Source organism: Phalangium opilio, unplaced genomic scaffold (assembly GCF_054372755.1).
Source record: "Phalangium opilio isolate 3A_F unplaced genomic scaffold, DU_Popi_V2 ptg000011l_1, whole genome shotgun sequence".
Lineage (NCBI taxonomy): Eukaryota > Metazoa > Arthropoda > Arachnida > Opiliones > Phalangiidae > Phalangium > Phalangium opilio.
Window position 1 is genome coordinate 241,664 of NW_028324147.1, and position 16,112 is coordinate 257,775.

At 43.3% G+C, this 16,112-nt stretch overlaps 2 protein-coding genes across 8 annotated transcripts; one reads left to right on the top strand and one right to left on the bottom strand.

Annotated features, from left to right (window-relative positions):
- Window positions 1–23: 23 nt before the first annotated feature.
- tra2 (transformer 2) lies at window positions 24–3,157 on the bottom strand. Of its 7 annotated transcripts, none has more exons than XM_089856559.1 (10): window positions 2,971–3,157; window positions 2,746–2,787; window positions 2,466–2,662; window positions 2,332–2,397; window positions 2,250–2,264; window positions 1,986–2,181; window positions 1,689–1,877; window positions 1,511–1,626; window positions 1,333–1,427; window positions 24–120 (listed from the first exon to the last, which is right to left on the bottom strand). In XM_089856559.1, exons 1-10 carry the CDS (start codon window positions 2,983–2,985, stop codon window positions 104–106), a joined length of 948 nt encoding a protein of 315 aa, XP_089712685.1. In that variant the 5' UTR covers window positions 2,986–3,157; the 3' UTR covers window positions 24–103. The 7 variants fall into 7 exon arrangements, with proteins under 7 accessions (XP_089712685.1, XP_089712699.1, XP_089712678.1 ...); XM_089856573.1 differs by lacking the exon at window positions 24–120 and adding an exon at window positions 691–740; XM_089856552.1 differs by lacking the exon at window positions 24–120 and having other exon boundaries at window positions 691–1,427; window positions 1,995–2,169.
- Window positions 3,158–3,345: 188 nt separating this feature from the next.
- Khc (kinesin heavy chain) lies at window positions 3,346–15,970 on the top strand. Its single transcript, XM_089856362.1, has 17 exons — window positions 3,346–4,070; window positions 4,397–4,484; window positions 9,282–9,460; window positions 9,529–9,577; window positions 9,670–9,813; window positions 9,895–10,019; window positions 10,097–10,201; window positions 10,279–10,427; window positions 10,495–10,894; window positions 10,964–11,170; window positions 11,254–11,888; window positions 11,961–12,062; window positions 12,154–12,611; window positions 12,695–12,776; window positions 12,867–12,910; window positions 13,388–13,468; window positions 13,552–15,970. The coding sequence occupies exons 1-17, from the start codon at window positions 3,945–3,947 to the stop codon at window positions 13,554–13,556; spliced, it is 2,979 nt and encodes a 992-aa protein (XP_089712488.1). The 5' UTR covers window positions 3,346–3,944; the 3' UTR covers window positions 13,557–15,970.
- The last annotated feature ends 142 nt before the right edge of the window (window positions 15,971–16,112 follow it).

Genomic DNA, 16,112 nt, shown 5'->3' on the forward strand with positions numbered 1-16,112 from the left:
GTATATAATAATAATTGGACCAATTTTAGTTTTAAATATTTTATTTCCGAGTGTGTTTACAAGGTTAATTGGTGTCTTCAGTGAGAATGAATCGTCCCGGCTCTTAGTGGTGATGATGACCTGTAAAAAGCAAAGGACAATATGAAAGCCCGTTTATTTTAGCCCCTGAAGACAAACCATGCTGCGTGTTCCAGGCGATGCCGTCCAGACAACGTTGAGGCGACGAGATAGGCTTAAAGTAAGAGTAAGTAAGAAAGGAACCCTAAACCCCTATAATGCCAAGAGAAGAAAGGCAAACCCTTCCTCCTCAAACTTGTTCCGTTTTCTCTCGCAATCAGCTTCTCTCTGTCCCTTTCTTTCCCTCTTTTTCTCTTGCACTCGTTTCATTTTGAGGTTGACTCGCTTCGCCCGAGCAATCGTCAACTTGCAAATTCTTTTCTCCTCTTCCCAATTTTTTTATTTTCCTTTTGTTCTAAATTCTCTTCTAATAAACTAATCTTCCCCTCTGTCTGTCTCTCTCTTGAGATATTTCCAAGGAATCGGCGCTAAAACTGTTTTTGGTTCCGCCTCGAACCTTTCTTGAACTTTTTTTGTTTAATTTTATAAATTCTTCTACGGTAAAATGTTTTCAAGGTATTTTTTTTCTCTTGACTTTTGTTTGTTAAAGGTAAATAAGTAAAGTCCGATATCTTCGGTATCTTCCAGTTTACTTTTTTATTAAATTTTCTTTCTTCAAAACCCTTTGAAATGTTAAAAACAAAAGGTCTCCATTAAAGGTGTGTCATTGGCCCGCCGCCGCCCGCCGACCTTACAATCTTACGAAAACTTACACAAACAAAAGAATTTTAGATTTTTTGTTTTCAAAAAAGAATAATAATGATACCGGACAATCAATGAGTAGTTAATTACAATGCACACAAAGAGATATTAATTATAAAATGACCGCGAGTGAGAGAAATACGCGACTGGCGTCAGCCAATTACTGACTGGCGTGGGGCGAAAAGGTATTTAATCTTTTACCATAATTGCGGTAAATTACGTCGGTAACGATCACTCGTTAAGGGTGGGGGGTTAACTAACTTTACAATTAATTCCCCCTCAAATTTAATTAAACTATTTTTCATGTTATGAGTATGAAAAGAAAAAATGTATTTAAATGTACAATTGGCGTATTTTAATTTTGCGTTAGGAAGCGAACAAAAGTGTCTATTTGGGGGTGTTTGGGGGTGGGGGGTGTTTTGGGGGGCGCGTGTGTGGTTTAAAAAATGTCCCTCGGTTAATAATACGAGGCGTATTTGCGGGGTGAAATGGATCGCGATCGGGAATACCTACGTCCACGGTAATAAGGCGAAGGCGATCTCCCTCCTCTGTAGCTGCCACCTCCGCCACCCGCGCTGCTTCCTCCTCCGCTACCGTTACCCCCGCTACTGCGCGCGCAAAGGTAAAAAACAAACGGGTTACTTCTTCCCCTTCCTTCTTTGACAAGTACAATGACGCGGCGGCGACTTACTACGTGGGTTTTCCCATGTAAATGCCGGGAGTCGGCGTATGAGCTCTTTGGGTGATGGAATAATCGACTCGGATTTTACGTCCGTCAATTTCAATCCCGTTGCAACGTTCTTTCGCCTGTTGAACATAAATAATTTGACGATTCTAAAGGGTTTCTCGTCCTCTTTAAGAGTACTCACGGCTTTAGCGTCTTCGACATTTTCGAAATAGACAAAAGAGAATCCCCTGGATCGTCCACTCTGGGCGTCGTAAACGACTTGCACGTCTTCGATTGGTCCGTATTTGGAAAAGACTTCCTTCAGGTCGCGTTCTTGGGTGTAAAGACTCAAGCCAAAGACTCCGATGCAGCGACTGGGAGCCGGGTTGTCCTGTCGTGGTATAAAAGCGAACAAAACGTTTAAAGATTCTCAGATGAGAGTTGTCCTTTGTCAAAATGATATAAATGGATGGAAAAGAAAAGAAAAGATGTCGCTTACGATTCTTACCCTGCTTCCAACATGCCTGCGCCTGTTGGACATAGGGGAACGACTGTGGCTGCGGTGGTACTCGCGGTGACGGTCATTGTAGCCGTAATAGCGACTTCCTCCGCTGCTGCCGCCATAGTAGGGCGAGCGTCCACGCGGACTGTAAGAGCGACGAGGCGAACTCGACCTCCTGGGGCTGTAAGAACGACTAAATGTAAAACACCTCCGTTACTGAAACCGTCAAGTCTCAGGGACCCAAAGAGAGACGCGACTTACCTTCTGCTACGAGAACTGTTGAAAAAAAAAGAAATAGGGTATTAGTATCAATGTAATTTCTTTTGTTAGTTTCAACACTCACTATCTGCGGCGTCTCGGTGATCTAGAACGAGATCGACTGTAATAATGGTGACGATGTTTTCCAGATCTACAATGGCGTCATTAGTGTCAAGTGACGAGCTTATCGTTGGTTACGAACAATCTTTGGTCTCTTACCTGGAACGCGAGTACGAGTGTCTGCGATGGGAATAGGATCGAGAATATGACCTTGACCTTGAACGGGACCTGGGAGTTGGGCTATGGACCGAAGCGGACCTCCTTCCAGCCTCGGGGGAATGTGAACCGCCGTGAACCGAGGGCGATTTCTCGCCCGAATGGTGAGAGCCACCATTTTCTTGACCACTAGGGCTTGCCTAATAAAAGCGGAGCAAAACAAACGGGCTACAGTTTAATGGCGGGTCGCGTTAGCGTCATTCTTAAATGATTGAACAGCTACCCTAATTGCCTTTTTCTTTGCTAAGCTTACGTCGTGTTTGAACTATTAATGGAAATGGTGGTTTCGGTCACCGTGCAAAATAAAAACAATCATTACAAGTAGCGGGAGGAACGCGGCGGTGGCGGCGGCGGGACAAAGGAAATGGTCGCCCATAGCCGTGCGCATTTTTTTTTTTTTTGTTAAGCCTAACACCGTAAAGTAAAAGAAACAATAGCTGAAACTTACCTCACGATCACTCATTTTGACTTTATTTTGTCGAGCGAAGTTTCCTTCTCTTTGTACGACAAGAGTTTGACAATATTCGCGAGTAAATAATACTTAAAGTCGAGCGTAATTAGCTCCCGCGCTTTGCGGAGAAAATGGCGCCGATTGACTCGATCAGTGAGCAGTGCTGCCAATCGTCGCGATACACGTGAGAGAAAGCTACGGCCCACGCGCCGAAAAACGCGCCAAGATTTCCCTTTCCCAATTGGTTAATTCTCTAATTGGCGCGTGAGTTGGCGGCAATTTTGAATCTCGACCTCGGTACGGTAGATGGCGACAGGCTCTACGTAGATAAGACTTTAATGACGTAATTCCTCGGAGTGACGCAATTTGACCTACTAGCTCGTGCATTTCGGTCGCCGTTGACGTCGTTCGCGGTCCTTAGTTCAGTGCGCGTTTTCGACGTACGATTTTATAGGATAATTTCAATAAATAGTATTAAGTTTCATTATTTATTTACAAATTTATTCGCGTTTATATAATATATAATATTTTTTAGTCCGTTTGTACCGCGAAAAACCGGGTGGTGTGGAAAGTAATTTTGACGCTATGGAAAGTTGACGTGAGCCAGCCTATAATTGAGTAGAATCGGGCCTTGGCTCGAGTTGCGCGGAGTTCAACCCACGGTTCGCCTGCCTGACGGCCGCGGAGACCGTGCTAACCCTAAATATTTTTTTATTCGCCGAGGCTTAAAAGAGAAGGATAATAAATCGAAAGATTATAAATCTTTACACCCGATAGCGAAGGGTTCTAAATATTGAATCGCCGCGCCGAAAATAGTGAAATATTGTTGGTTTTCTTTTGGTGAAATGAACCGAATGAAGTGTCGGAAAGTCAACTTCCGGTAGCCTAATTAATTATTCCAAAGGATCCTAGAAAAATCCAGTCAGTCAGTGTGATATTACGATAATAGACGAGATAAAAAGCCTGAAAATATGGCAGACGAGTGTAATATTAAAGTGGTGTGTCGGTTTCGACCCCTCAATGACTCGGAAGAAAAAGCCGGAAGCAAATTTATCGTCAAGTTTCCTCCGGGATCCGAAGATTGCGTGAACATTGCCGTGAGTACTCTATTTTTACAACTCAACTTTCGCATTCTATAGGCCTATTCTTTTAAAGTTTGACCACTTTATCATCCCTTAATTCGTGAAAGAACACTAAAAGCGCGTTATCCGAAAGCAATTAGTAGCAAAAACGTGTCAGTGCTATATGTATAATGATTAGATTAATCATTCAACAAGTTTTTTTGGCTAAAACAAAGTGACCCCACCCTCTTGTTTGTTTTTAACCTATCAAACGCGGTTGTTGAAGTATCGTTAGGCCTAAATCATTAAGTTATCTGTAATCCTGGCTTGATGCTAAAGCGGTATCATGATATAATTTTCAGGGTAAAATCTACATGTATGACAAAGTCTTTAAACCAAACGCGACTCAAGACAAGGTTTACAGTGAAGCGGCAAAAGCCATCGTTAAAGGTAAACACCATTTTTTCTTTTAAATTTCGGGTCAAATGGTTTCACCCCCCCCCCTTTTGTGCCAACATAAAGACATTCTTAAACGTCCGCGAAAGTATTTTGAAGAGATAAAGAGATAATGTAACTATGAACAAAATGTATATATTTTGAGTATCCCTTTAAATTTTAATGGTCATTATAAATTTGAATCGCTTCGGTGGGAGGGGGGGGGTGTTTTTTCACGGTGTTTGGTTTATGTCACGCTTGAGAGTGTAGTAGAGCCTTTCAGGCGTCCCCACCAGGCCCCGAAATAAGGAGAAATTTAGAATTTAATGCTTAAATAGAAGTAGATTTATTTATTTAAAAATGAAAATATATTTTTCAACTTCCTGGGGAATACAATAGCAGCGTATTAGTCCGATGGCATCCCACGCGGCGGCAGAATGCATTGCATTGCAGCCTTTCCTTTAATGAGATTATCATTTTCAAGGCGTCTTTCGTTGTCGTCTCGTCTATTGTGGCGTAGGAGGAGTGGGGGGGGGTGGAGGAGTGGCGGCCTCTTTTAACTTATTGCGGCGCTCAGACGGTCGTGTCTGACGTCATCTCTCGGGGCGTTTTTCGATTCGTTCGGGTGGGGTAGCCAAGACGGCGAACGCTTCTTTACAATGCCCCAAATTTCTTCAGGGGGGGGGGGGTTCTATTGTCGTTTTTCTTTGGTGCGTTTTATTTAAAATTGGAGGAAAAACGATGTCTTTGTTGGCAATGCAATTTGAGGAGGAGTGCCGTGACCCCGTGTCAATGCGCTGGTCACGGCGCGTCTCCAGCAAATTGACCACCTCTCTTGGGATCTAGGGAAAGCGCCTCTAAATGTTTGACCCCAAAATTGGAAGAAATTTCACGGGGATGATTTGATTGGCCCGTCTAAATATTTGTTTTTAATGTATCTTGATGCTATGAGTCATCGTCTTTAGCTATAAATAATCCTCTCCGGGAGGGACAGGGGGGGGGGGGGTTGGAAGGAGGATTGTGATTGTCCGCTTCCGATAAGACGCGTGAGATCGGGCTAGAAGCCGGCCGAAAAACAGGGTTCTTACAAACCTGGAAAACTCGTGGAAATAAATTGTTGACAATAAAAACCTCCGGAAAATTTTGAATTTTTAGTAAAATTCAGGGAAATTTTTAAGGTTTGAGTAAGTCGAAGCCCCCAGAGGTCCTATAATTCCTACGTGGGGTCACAGCAAACAGGGGCAGAGTAATTACGAAAAATGTTCGTTAACATTCGTTCCAAAGGATATATTGGAGGGGGGGACGTGAAAAACTCGGGGGGGGGGGGAAGACGTGGTAATGTGAGGAAGGGAGATTGGTTTTCCAAAAGTTGTAGGAACCCTGGAGAAATCTCTGGAAGCCGCACACGGGCTTACTCTTTTCAATCTAGGGAGGGAGGAGGGAGAGAGAGAGAGAGGTCTTGGACGTTTGATATCCCTGCTCCTCATTTTCGATTTCCCAAGTACTCCAACTCGCTCTTCTCTCCAACTTAGTGAACGATATGTTTTTCTATGGTTTCCTTCCATCTGGCACGCAAATTCTACTGGCTACTTTTCAATTCCTTTCCATAGAAAATCATCTATTCCAAATATTATTGACATTCTTCTTAAAAGAAGGTGATTTCTGAGAACCGAAACCCCGATCCGTGGTGGTATCGTCGAACAACCCCCCTCCATAGGAATAGCATTACACCTAAACTTTGGAGACACATAACTCTGGTTCTACTACAGATACGGGGATGTCCTTTGAGTATGTTATAGTCCAATTTGTCCCCCATCTAACCATACTAAGAACATAGGGCTACGACAAACATGGGCCAAGTAATTAAGCAAAACGTAAACAAACAACCCCCTCCATAGGAATTGCATTAGACCCAACTTTGCAGGCTCGTAACTCTGTTTCTACTAGAGATACGGGGATGTCCTTTGAGTATGTTATAGTCCAATTTGTCCCCCATCTAACCATACTAAAAACTTAGGCATACGGCAAACAGGGGCCGAGTAATTAAGCGAAATGTTCAAAAACATGCCCTAGAAATAGCGTCACACCCAACTTTGCAGGCTCGTAACTCTGTTTCTACTAGAGATACGGGGATGTTCTTTGAGTATGTTATAGTCCAATTTGTCCCCCATCCAACCATACTATAAACTTTGGCCTTCGACTAACAGGGGCCGAGATATTAAGCAAAATGTTTGTCAACTTATGGTATCGTCTCACTTATTTTTATTATGTTACTTATGATTTTTAAACTAAACTTTGAAGGCTCATAACTCTTGTTCTACTAGAGATACGGGGATCTCCTTTGGATATGTTATAGTCCTCTTTGCTCCCCATCTAAGGATACTTTAAACTTGGGGCTACCTCAATATCGTCAACTTATTTTTTGTCTCACTTATTGTTATGAGGTTACTTTTGATTTTTGAAAATAAACTTTGCAGCCTCGTAACTCTATTTCTACTAGAGATACGGGGATGTCCTTTGAGTATGTTGTAGTCCAATTTGTCCCCCATCCAACCATACTAAAAACTTAGGCCTAAGACACACAGGGGCCGAGTAATTATGCAAAACGTAATCAAACAACCCCCTTCATTGGAATAGCATTAGACTATACTTTGGGGACTTGTAGCTCTGTTTCTACTAAAGATACGGGGATGTCCTTTGAGTATGTTATAGTCCTATTTGCCCCCTTTCCAATGCTGTAACCGAATGCTTTTACAAGTGTCAGGTGCGTGGAATTTTCGCCACGTCGTATGATGTATATCTGGGATGGTGGGGGGGGGGGGCGCCGTTTCACCCCGTTAGATTTGTAAAAAGGCATTCAGCCGTTGTTGTTTATTGTTGGCGAATCGAATCGCTAATCAGCGTGCGGGTTTGTTGTTTCTCTTAGCCATCGAGGAGGGGAGAGGGAGCGATTAATGTTTTAGGATTTGGGTTAAAATGCGCCATTCTTTCATGCTCGCTACGTGTGTGATTGACCTCTGCCCCAATCGCCACTATTTTATAATGGCGCTACCATAAGGTCGTAAGATATGTAGGCCATAAGTTTGTCACTGGTTACAAACTGGAGCTTGTCACGAAGCGAGTGACGTAGGCGAAACGTCGTAGACGCTTGGTCAGGCGCTGCTGTCAAATGGGCTTAGTAACGCGGACTAAATTGGAAGATGGACCTCGTAATTAACCAGCGATTGTAGTTCTCGAACTAGTCTCTAGCATTACGAACTTGTCATCCTTATCATTGTTGATATCTTACAAACTTATGGCTCTACGGACTGAATCGGTCGAAATATTGGGACGGCGGAAATTCTTTCTTTTTGTTTTCAATTTGCCGTCTTTAATTTGAACTACGATTGGCGGAAAAACGAGTAAAAACCAGGAGGAAACGAGTCCATTTTTAATTTCAAAATATTTTCGTTCCGGGCGAATAAATTTCCGAATCTCATGATTTTTGTCGATAAGATTACGTCAACTAAAACTTTTGCTCGAGATTATTTTATCCGTCAGTTCTAATTTTAAACACTGACAAACGAGTTAGTTGACTTTGAAAATTACCCCCCCCCCCTTCCCCTAATAGACCCGAGATATATGGGTAGAATTGACACTAATCGTGTGACACTAACTAAACACTGTACTGTCGCTTTGGAGGCGTCGGATGAAGTATTTATTATTATTTTGAATGGAGTCTAAATCGTCCTCTTTTCATTGTTATACTCGATGACTCCATAATTTATAATAACGATGATTGAAATAATTTATTAATCAATGGACATGTTTATTCGCCCCTCCCCCGTCGAGGGGCCAAACACTGTGACGGCTGAGAAGAATAGAAATGGGAAATTGTTCGAATAGAACAGTTCCTGTTTAGGTAATCGTGTAGCGCGTGTGAGCATCCCCTCGGAGTGAAACGCGGCGCTCGAATGACGAGTTGTTATTTAGATAAGATGTTGAAAAGGGTCCCGAGTGGTGCTGGTGGTGACTCCGTTCCTCCCTAATGGTACAGCTGGGATTCAGTAAAGAAGTGGCAGAGAGAGGGAGGGAGGGAGGGACTTAGCGGGGTCCCGTTGACCGCTACGTTGGCGCCTGCCACTCGCTCTGCCGCTGCTGCTGCCTATTCTTTGAGTGCCTCGAAAACGGCGGCTTTGACCCTGGACTGACTATAGGGTAGGGTGGAGCGATCGATAAATACGGGCGGAACCTTACACCGGCCGCCTGCCTGCCAGCTCTCTAGAGTAGAAACAACAATAATCCCACTACACTCACTCCCAAGTTTCTACCAGAATGTAAATTCTCGCTCTCCTCTGCGCCCCCCCCCCCTCCATTTCTTTGGCCGCCTTCCAACCAGGGTCAACCCATCCCAATTGTCAGGGAAGTCCCTTTCGGAGAAATTGTACAAATTGACCGCGGGTCAAGTTTATTGAGCGCGTTTTTATAGATTGGCCTACATTTTCAATGTCAATTCAAATAACTCGATGAGAAACTTCCGCCACATTTGATGATTGTTAGTTCTCTCTTTCATCTCGCGCTGCTGGTGGTGGGTCTAAGTTCTTAATTTTGGGAGAAGAAGGTAAGGTGGGCGTATTAAGGAGAGGCCATCTTTCACGAGATGACGATCGCTTTCGCGGAATCAATTTATTTCTCGTTGACGAGTCGAGACATCCTCCTCTAGAGATTTTAGGCTAAAAATAGGCTTTCATCGCGCTAATCTTTTCGAGGCGATAAGCTCCAAATTCCGAGAGCGTCTCTTTACCGGCGTGTGTCACCTTGGGTTTGTTGTAGATGTGCTCAGTGGTTTCAATGGGACGATATTCGCTTACGGTCAAACCTCTAGCGGTAAGACGCATACGATGGAGGGTGTTTTGGGTGATAGCGTACATCAAGGTATTATTCCGAGGATCGTCAATGATATATTCAACCACATTTACTCCATGGATGAAAATATCGAATTTCACATCAAAGTAGGCTCATACCCCCTTCGAAATTAATGGACACCACTAAAACCAAAAAAATCTAAAATTTAAAACAGGTCTCCTACTTTGAAATATACATGGATAAAATTCGGGATCTACTCGATGGTAATTAATTCGTTTAAGTAAAGCTCGTTAATGATGAAGTCAGGCTAATTTTCGTATCTCTCTCTCTCGCGCGCGTCATGTGACGACTGCAGTATCCAAAACTAATTTGTCAGTCCACGAAGATAAAAACCGAGTTCCCTTCGTGAAGGGAGCGACCGAAAGGTTCGTTAGCAGCCCCGAAGAAGTCATGGAGGTTATCGACGAAGGAAAAGCGAATAGACACATAGCGGTCACCAGTACGTTACCACTTACCTCGATTTGAATCGCTACAACCCTTCTTCGCCCTCGGTCAATCTTCAATCTTACTTGTTATTTAGATATGAATGAACACAGCTCTAGAAGCCACAGCGTCTTCCTCATCAACGTTAAGCAGGAAAACCTAGAAAACGAGAAGAAACTTAGCGGGAAATTATATTTAGTCGATTTGGCTGGTAGCGAGAAAGTGCGTTCTATTATTGGTTCTGATAGTGTCGCGTAGGTGCCCATATTCTAAAGTCGTTGGCCATTCATTCTCGTTAGGTTAGTAAAACGGGAGCGGAAGGAATGGTCTTGGACGAAGCGAAAAATATCAACAAGTCCCTTTCGGCGCTAGGAAACGTCATTTCCGCCCTAGCCGATGGAAACGTAGGCTCCCCTATATAAATTTGCCAATTACTTGGGGTTTTTTAGGAGTAATTAATCGAAGCCTACTTTGAACGCAGAAAAGTCACATTCCTTATCGTGACAGTAAATTAACTAGGATCTTACAAGAGAGTTTGGGTGGCAACTCGCAAACCACCATCATTATCTGTTGTTCGCCGGCTTCTTTCAACGAGGCCGAATCCAAATCGACGCTCGATTTCGGAAGGAGGTAAGGTTGTAGGGTTGGTCGCCTTCAAAGGCGGGGGTTCATTGGTGGTGTGGTCGTTCTCGCGCAGAGCCAAGACCATCAAGAACGTCGTGATCGTCAACGAAGAGCTGACGGCCGAGGAATGGAAGAGACGCTACGAGAAAGAAAAGGAAAAGGTCAACAAGTTGAAGACGCAGTTGGCCAAGGCCGAGAGCGAACTTAGCCGATGGAGATTGGGCGAGTCGGTGCCGTCGGACGAACAGCTCAGCATGAAGGATCTCGAGACCAGCACCTTGAGTTTGTCGGAAGCGCCCGTCGCCCCCGTCATCCAGACCGTCTCGGCCGAACCCATCAGCAACGAGGAGAGAGTCAAGTTCGAGGAGGAACGAGTCCGACTCTACGCCCAGTTGGACGAGAAGGACGACGAGATTGACAAACAGTCGCAACTTATCGAGAAGATTAAGGAACAGATGCTCGAACAGGAAGAGGTAAGTCGTTTTACGCCCAACTAACTCTCGTCAACCGCGACTAACCTTTGAAATCGGACGCGCCGCCAGCTTATCACGTCGACGCGTAAAGATTACGAGACTCTTCAACAAGAGATGAGCCGCATTCAACAAGAGAACGAGTCCGCCAAAGACGAAGTCAAGGAAGTCCTTCAAGCCCTCGAGGAATTGGCCGTCAACTACGACCAGAAATCCCAAGAGGTCGAAAGCAAGAACAAGGAGTACGAGAGTTTGAGCGAAGAGCTCACTCAGAAACTGGTAAGTTTAAGCGAGGGGGTGGGCGGGGGGATCTTAAGTGGGGATTTGCGCTTATCGAGTTGACACGATGACGCCCTTGGCAGTCTCAATTGAACACGACGCAGAACGAACTGCAGCAAGTTCGAGACAGCAGTTTGCACCAACGTAAGAGGATCACGGAAATGTTGACCAATTTATTAAAGGATCTGGGAGAAATCGGGCAAGTTTTGGGGGGAAACACGGCCGACATGAAACCGGGCGGAGACCCCAACTCGAAGATCGACGAGGAATTCACGGTGGCCAGACTGTACATTAGCAAGATGAAGTCGGAAGTCAAGGCCTTGGCCCAACGTTGCCACCAATTGGAAACATTCCAAGTCGATTGCAATAAGAAGATCGAGATTAACGAGAAGGACTTGGCCGAGTGTCGTCTGCTGATCAGTCAGTACGAAGCCAAGATGAAGTCGCTGCAAGAGTCCATGAAGGACATCGAGACCAAGAAGAGGTCCTTGGAAGAGGCCGTCGACGCCCTGAACGAGGAGTGCTCCAAGTTGAAGGCCGCCGAAGAGATGCACATCGTCAGCACCAAGGAGAAGGAGAAGGAGAAGGACTCCGCCGAGAAGATGAGAGAGGCCTTGGAGGAACAGATCGAGAAACACCGCGAATCACACCAGAAACAACTCTCCACGCTCAGGGACGAAATCGCCGAGAAACAAGCTCTTATCGAACAACTCAGAGAGTAAGTCTACACCCCCGATTTTTAATTAATTCATATGATGGCGTTAAATCGCGATTCATTCAATCTTTGCAGCACCAATCAAAAGCTGTCTTTGGCTCAGGAACGATTGCAACAGGATTACGAGAAGCTAAAACAAGAAGAACACGATAAGAGTCAGAAGCTTCACGAACTCATGTAAGGCATTTTTCTTCTTCTTCTTCTTCGTTAAGGAATTAATTAGACGAGAAGTAATTGGGGGAGTTTGTTTTTGTCTCTTGGGGCGCAGCACGCTAAGTGATAAACGCGAACAAGCTCGTCAGGATCTTAAGGGGTTGGAGGAGACGGTGGCCAAGGAACTGCAAACGTTGCACAACTTGCGCAAGCTCTTTGTGCAAGATTTGCAAAGTCGCGTCAAGAAATCGGCGGCCGGCGAGGACAACGAGGACGCCGGCGGCAGTTTGGTGCAAAAGCAGAAGATCGCCTTCCTGGAAAACAACTTGGACCAACTGACCAAAGTGCACAAGCAACTGGTCAGGGACAACGCCGATTTGCGCTGCGAATTGCCCAAGTTGGAGAAGCGACTCAGGGCCACGATGGAAAGGGTCAAGGCCCTGGAATCGGCCCTGAAGGAGGCCAAGGAGAGCGCCATGAGGGACAGGAAGAGGTATCAGTACGAGGTCGACAGGATCAAGGAGGCCGTCAGGCAGAAGAACTTGGCCCGACGAGGACACATGGCCCAAATTGGTAAGATCACTCACTCACTCACTCACACGACGTCGGACGGGGCTCGAGAGGTTAATTAAAAACGTCTCCTTTCATTTTCTTAGCTAAGCCAATCAGAGCGGGCGGAGGACAGGGCAAGCAGGGAGTCATCTTGTACCCTCGACCAGCCACTGGTGTCGAGAAAATGTAAGTACTTGCCGCCTCTCCCTCCTTTCTTAATTCCTTTCTAGACTTAATTTCATCATGGTGCAATAACTGTCATGTTTTGGGTGTTAGGAACATCAACAATTTAAATGCTTCTGAGGAAGGACGCAAAATGGGTAATGAAAATAATATTTCATTTCTAATGTCGGCCTATTCTAGCGAATTTAACGGCGGATTGTTGCGAATTTAACGGCGGATTGTAGCGAATTTAACAGCGGATAGTGGCGAATTTAACGGGGGATTGTAGCGAACTTAACGGCGTATTGTAGCGAACTTATCGGCGTATTGTAGCGAACTTATCGGCGTATTTTAGCGAACTTATCGGCGTATTGTAGCGAACTTATCGGCGTATTGTAGCGAATTTAACGGGGGTTTGTTGCGAACTTAACGGGGGTTTGTAGCGAATTTAACGGGGGTTTGTAGCGAATTTAACGGGGGTTTGTAGCGAATTTAACGGGGGTTTGTAGCGAATTTAACGGGGGTTTGTTGCGAACTTAACGGGGGTTTGTTGCGAACTTAACGGGGGTTTGTTGCGAACTTAACGGGGGTTTGTTGCAAATTTAATTGCAATTAAAGTTAAATTGAATTTTCAGCGCAAAATATGTCGGACGCCGACTTAAAGAATAAGAATAAGAAAATTATAGGTGGAATGAAAAGCCCGATCATTCAGAAAGGTAAGATCTTCATGAGGCCTTTGAGTTCTCTCTCTCCTTCTGCATATAATGACGCCTTATCATTCTTCCTTTTTCCTTTTTAGACTAAAAATTAAAACGGAAATCTTTGGTTAATGTCATTTAATCGGGCCGCGCTCTCTTTTAAAACAAAGAGGGCTGCTCCGTCTTTCCTATCCTATCCCACTATCCTATCCCCCCTCCCCCCTCCCCTCCCTTGGAATTCCCCGATGAAATCTATTATTGTCATAAATAAGTACAGACTATTCTAAAAAAAAACATCTAACGCTAAAATATTAATCGTAGTTTAGAAGTAACAAATAAATGTCACACACCACAAACCAACCAACCGACCAAGATCGGGCGCACTTTCCTCCTCCGCTGATATTTTGGGATTAGCCCCTTCCCCCCCCCCACGCTGAATCTATTTAATTAAAGTAATTAACCCACTTAGGTAGATTAAAATTAAATATTAAAAAGTTGATCAACTTTGCGCGTCTAAATACGTTGAAATTCTCGAACCAAAGACTAGCTAGGACTAGAGGATTGGACACTATCTAATTCTTCTTCGTTAATTGATAATAATTAACGAATTATATAATATTAATACGGATCTAGGTTTTATTTAGGATGACGTACGTTTCGAAATTGAACCAATTTTAAATTGTCGCTGAGGGACACGAGAAAGGTTTGTTTGTTGTATTGTACAGGTCTTAATGGGGGGCGGGGCGAAAAAAAAAGAGGCATCTAAGTTAGAAATTTTATTCAAAGTGAAACGAACGCTAATTTTCTCAGAAAAAATATATTTAATCTCGTGATTGTCGATGTGCTTATGTAAAGAAATAACAAACGCAGTCTGGGACAACATAATTTGGTGCTTAGCTAGGACATACATACCTACATACATATATATAGATATATTATACATACATTATACATACGTAAGAAACTTAAAAAATGACCAACCAAAGCCAGCCCCCCCCCCCCTCGCACTATTTCCTCTCCGAGAGACTCGCTAGAATTTAGACCTCACCCACCCCTAATACCCCTTTTTGATGGCTACGCTGAAAAACCAAAAAAAAACAAATATTAGAATGAATTATACACTTATAAATGAAATATACATCCTACGATTTAGAACTTATTATCATTTACTCTCGGTTTTAAAAGTTATTCCCCCCCCTCCGGGGGCGTCTTAGCTTCATTTCTTCATTGGATAAATAGGCCAGTTTGTCAGGATGATCTAAGGAAGGATAAGAACTTATTATCATTTACTCTCGGTTTTAAAAGTTATTCCCCCCCCCCTCCGGGGCGTCTTAGCTTCATTTCTTCATTGGATAAATAGGCCAGTTTGTCAAGCAAGGATAATGGGGGGGACGCTTGAAAATGGGGGAGGAATAAACGGAACAATGGCGGGGGGGGGGTCTTCCTGATGGACTGCCCGCTATTTTTCCGAGTATTTTCCCCCTTTTCTACCCTCCCACTGGGCCTGAGGCGTTCCACAGTACAGCGTGACCCGTTTCCCTCGGATTACGCGTCCCCCCCCCCTCATCCTTGACCAAATACTCCCGAGTTTTTATAAGAACTAAGCCTAATTTATCCAGTTAAGGAATTTCCTGAAATTATTTGAAAAAGGCTTTTTCAGAGATGGGTTCTTGTATTACAGGAACGTGAGCCCTTAAATTTGGTTGCTACTCTTCCCAACTAGCTAATTCTAAATCCCTTTGCCCCCCCCCCTACTCTTTTGTTAGTTAAAATTAGTTTAATTTGAAAAAAGGAGCACTTCGCTATTACGACGTTAATGGAAAATCTGAAATCAGTTCAGATGCGTCTAATACGCGCGAGTTTGAATCCTAAATGAGATGTTTAATTTCTGTGATTTTATTAATTATTATTTAGTAAAAATTGATCTTTGATGGTTTAAAGCGGGATGATACGCTTAACGTAGTGACTCGAAAACTTTTGATTTTGAATGATTAATGACGAGTGAATGTTTCCACTTTTTTTTTCGTTGCGAATAATTATCGGGCTTTAATTTTAACGACGGGTTTAATTAATTAATTAATGGGTTGTGTATGATTTTTGTTTATAATTGGAAGAAAATGAAATCTAGTTGGCTCGCGTATTTATAACAGTGCAATCTTTGTGCATAAAAAATTTAAAACCTCTTCTCCTTTTACGCTAATTGATAAAAATAAAAACAACAAATCTTGTATAAAAATAATATATTTTTAATTTTTTTGTTAATGTTTTGAAAAAGAAATGAAAAATTTTTTCGCAATTTCTTTAGGGATTTATTGTAGTTTATTTTTTCCCTTTCGTTCCTAATACCCCAAATATAAAAAAAAATTAAGATGAAATAAAAATTAATGCAATTGTAATTAGGTAATCGTTAAATCAATTTCAATTTAAAAATATTTTTTTTTTTTATTTCGTAAATTATCTCGGCTGTACCACCACTCTGTGGCCTAAAAATCATGAATAAACAGTTTTTTTCTTTGAAAATCTGCGTTTACAATTAGGCCTAAACAAAAGTGTCTTATCCCTCTTTTAGTATCCCCGATGAAGAGTCGTCACACCCCGGGTCACGTGTCATCCTCGTCTAGTACACCGTCCTATCCCTAGTTTTTCTACGAGACTATTTTCT

Excerpts from the sequence above, each read along its gene's own strand:
- Khc (XM_089856362.1), top strand. The coding sequence starts at position 3,945 with ATGGCAGACGAGTGTAATATTAAAGTGGTGTGTCGGTTTCGACCCCTC. Across the intron at positions 12,612-12,694 it reads AGGACACATGGCCCAAATTG|CTAAGCCAATCAGAGCGGGC; the intron begins GTAAGATCACTC and ends TCATTTTCTTAG. Across the intron at positions 12,777-12,866 it reads GCCACTGGTGTCGAGAAAAT|GAACATCAACAATTTAAATG; the intron begins GTAAGTACTTGC and ends TTTGGGTGTTAG.
- tra2 (XM_089856537.1), bottom strand. Across the intron at positions 2,663-2,745 it reads CAAAGAAAAAGGCAATTAGG|GCAAGCCCTAGTGGTCAAGA; the intron begins GTAGCTGTTCAA and ends CGCTTTTATTAG. Across the intron at positions 1,878-1,985 it reads TTGGAAGCAGGGTAAGAATC|GACAACCCGGCTCCCAGTCG; the intron begins GTAAGCGACATC and ends ATACCACGACAG.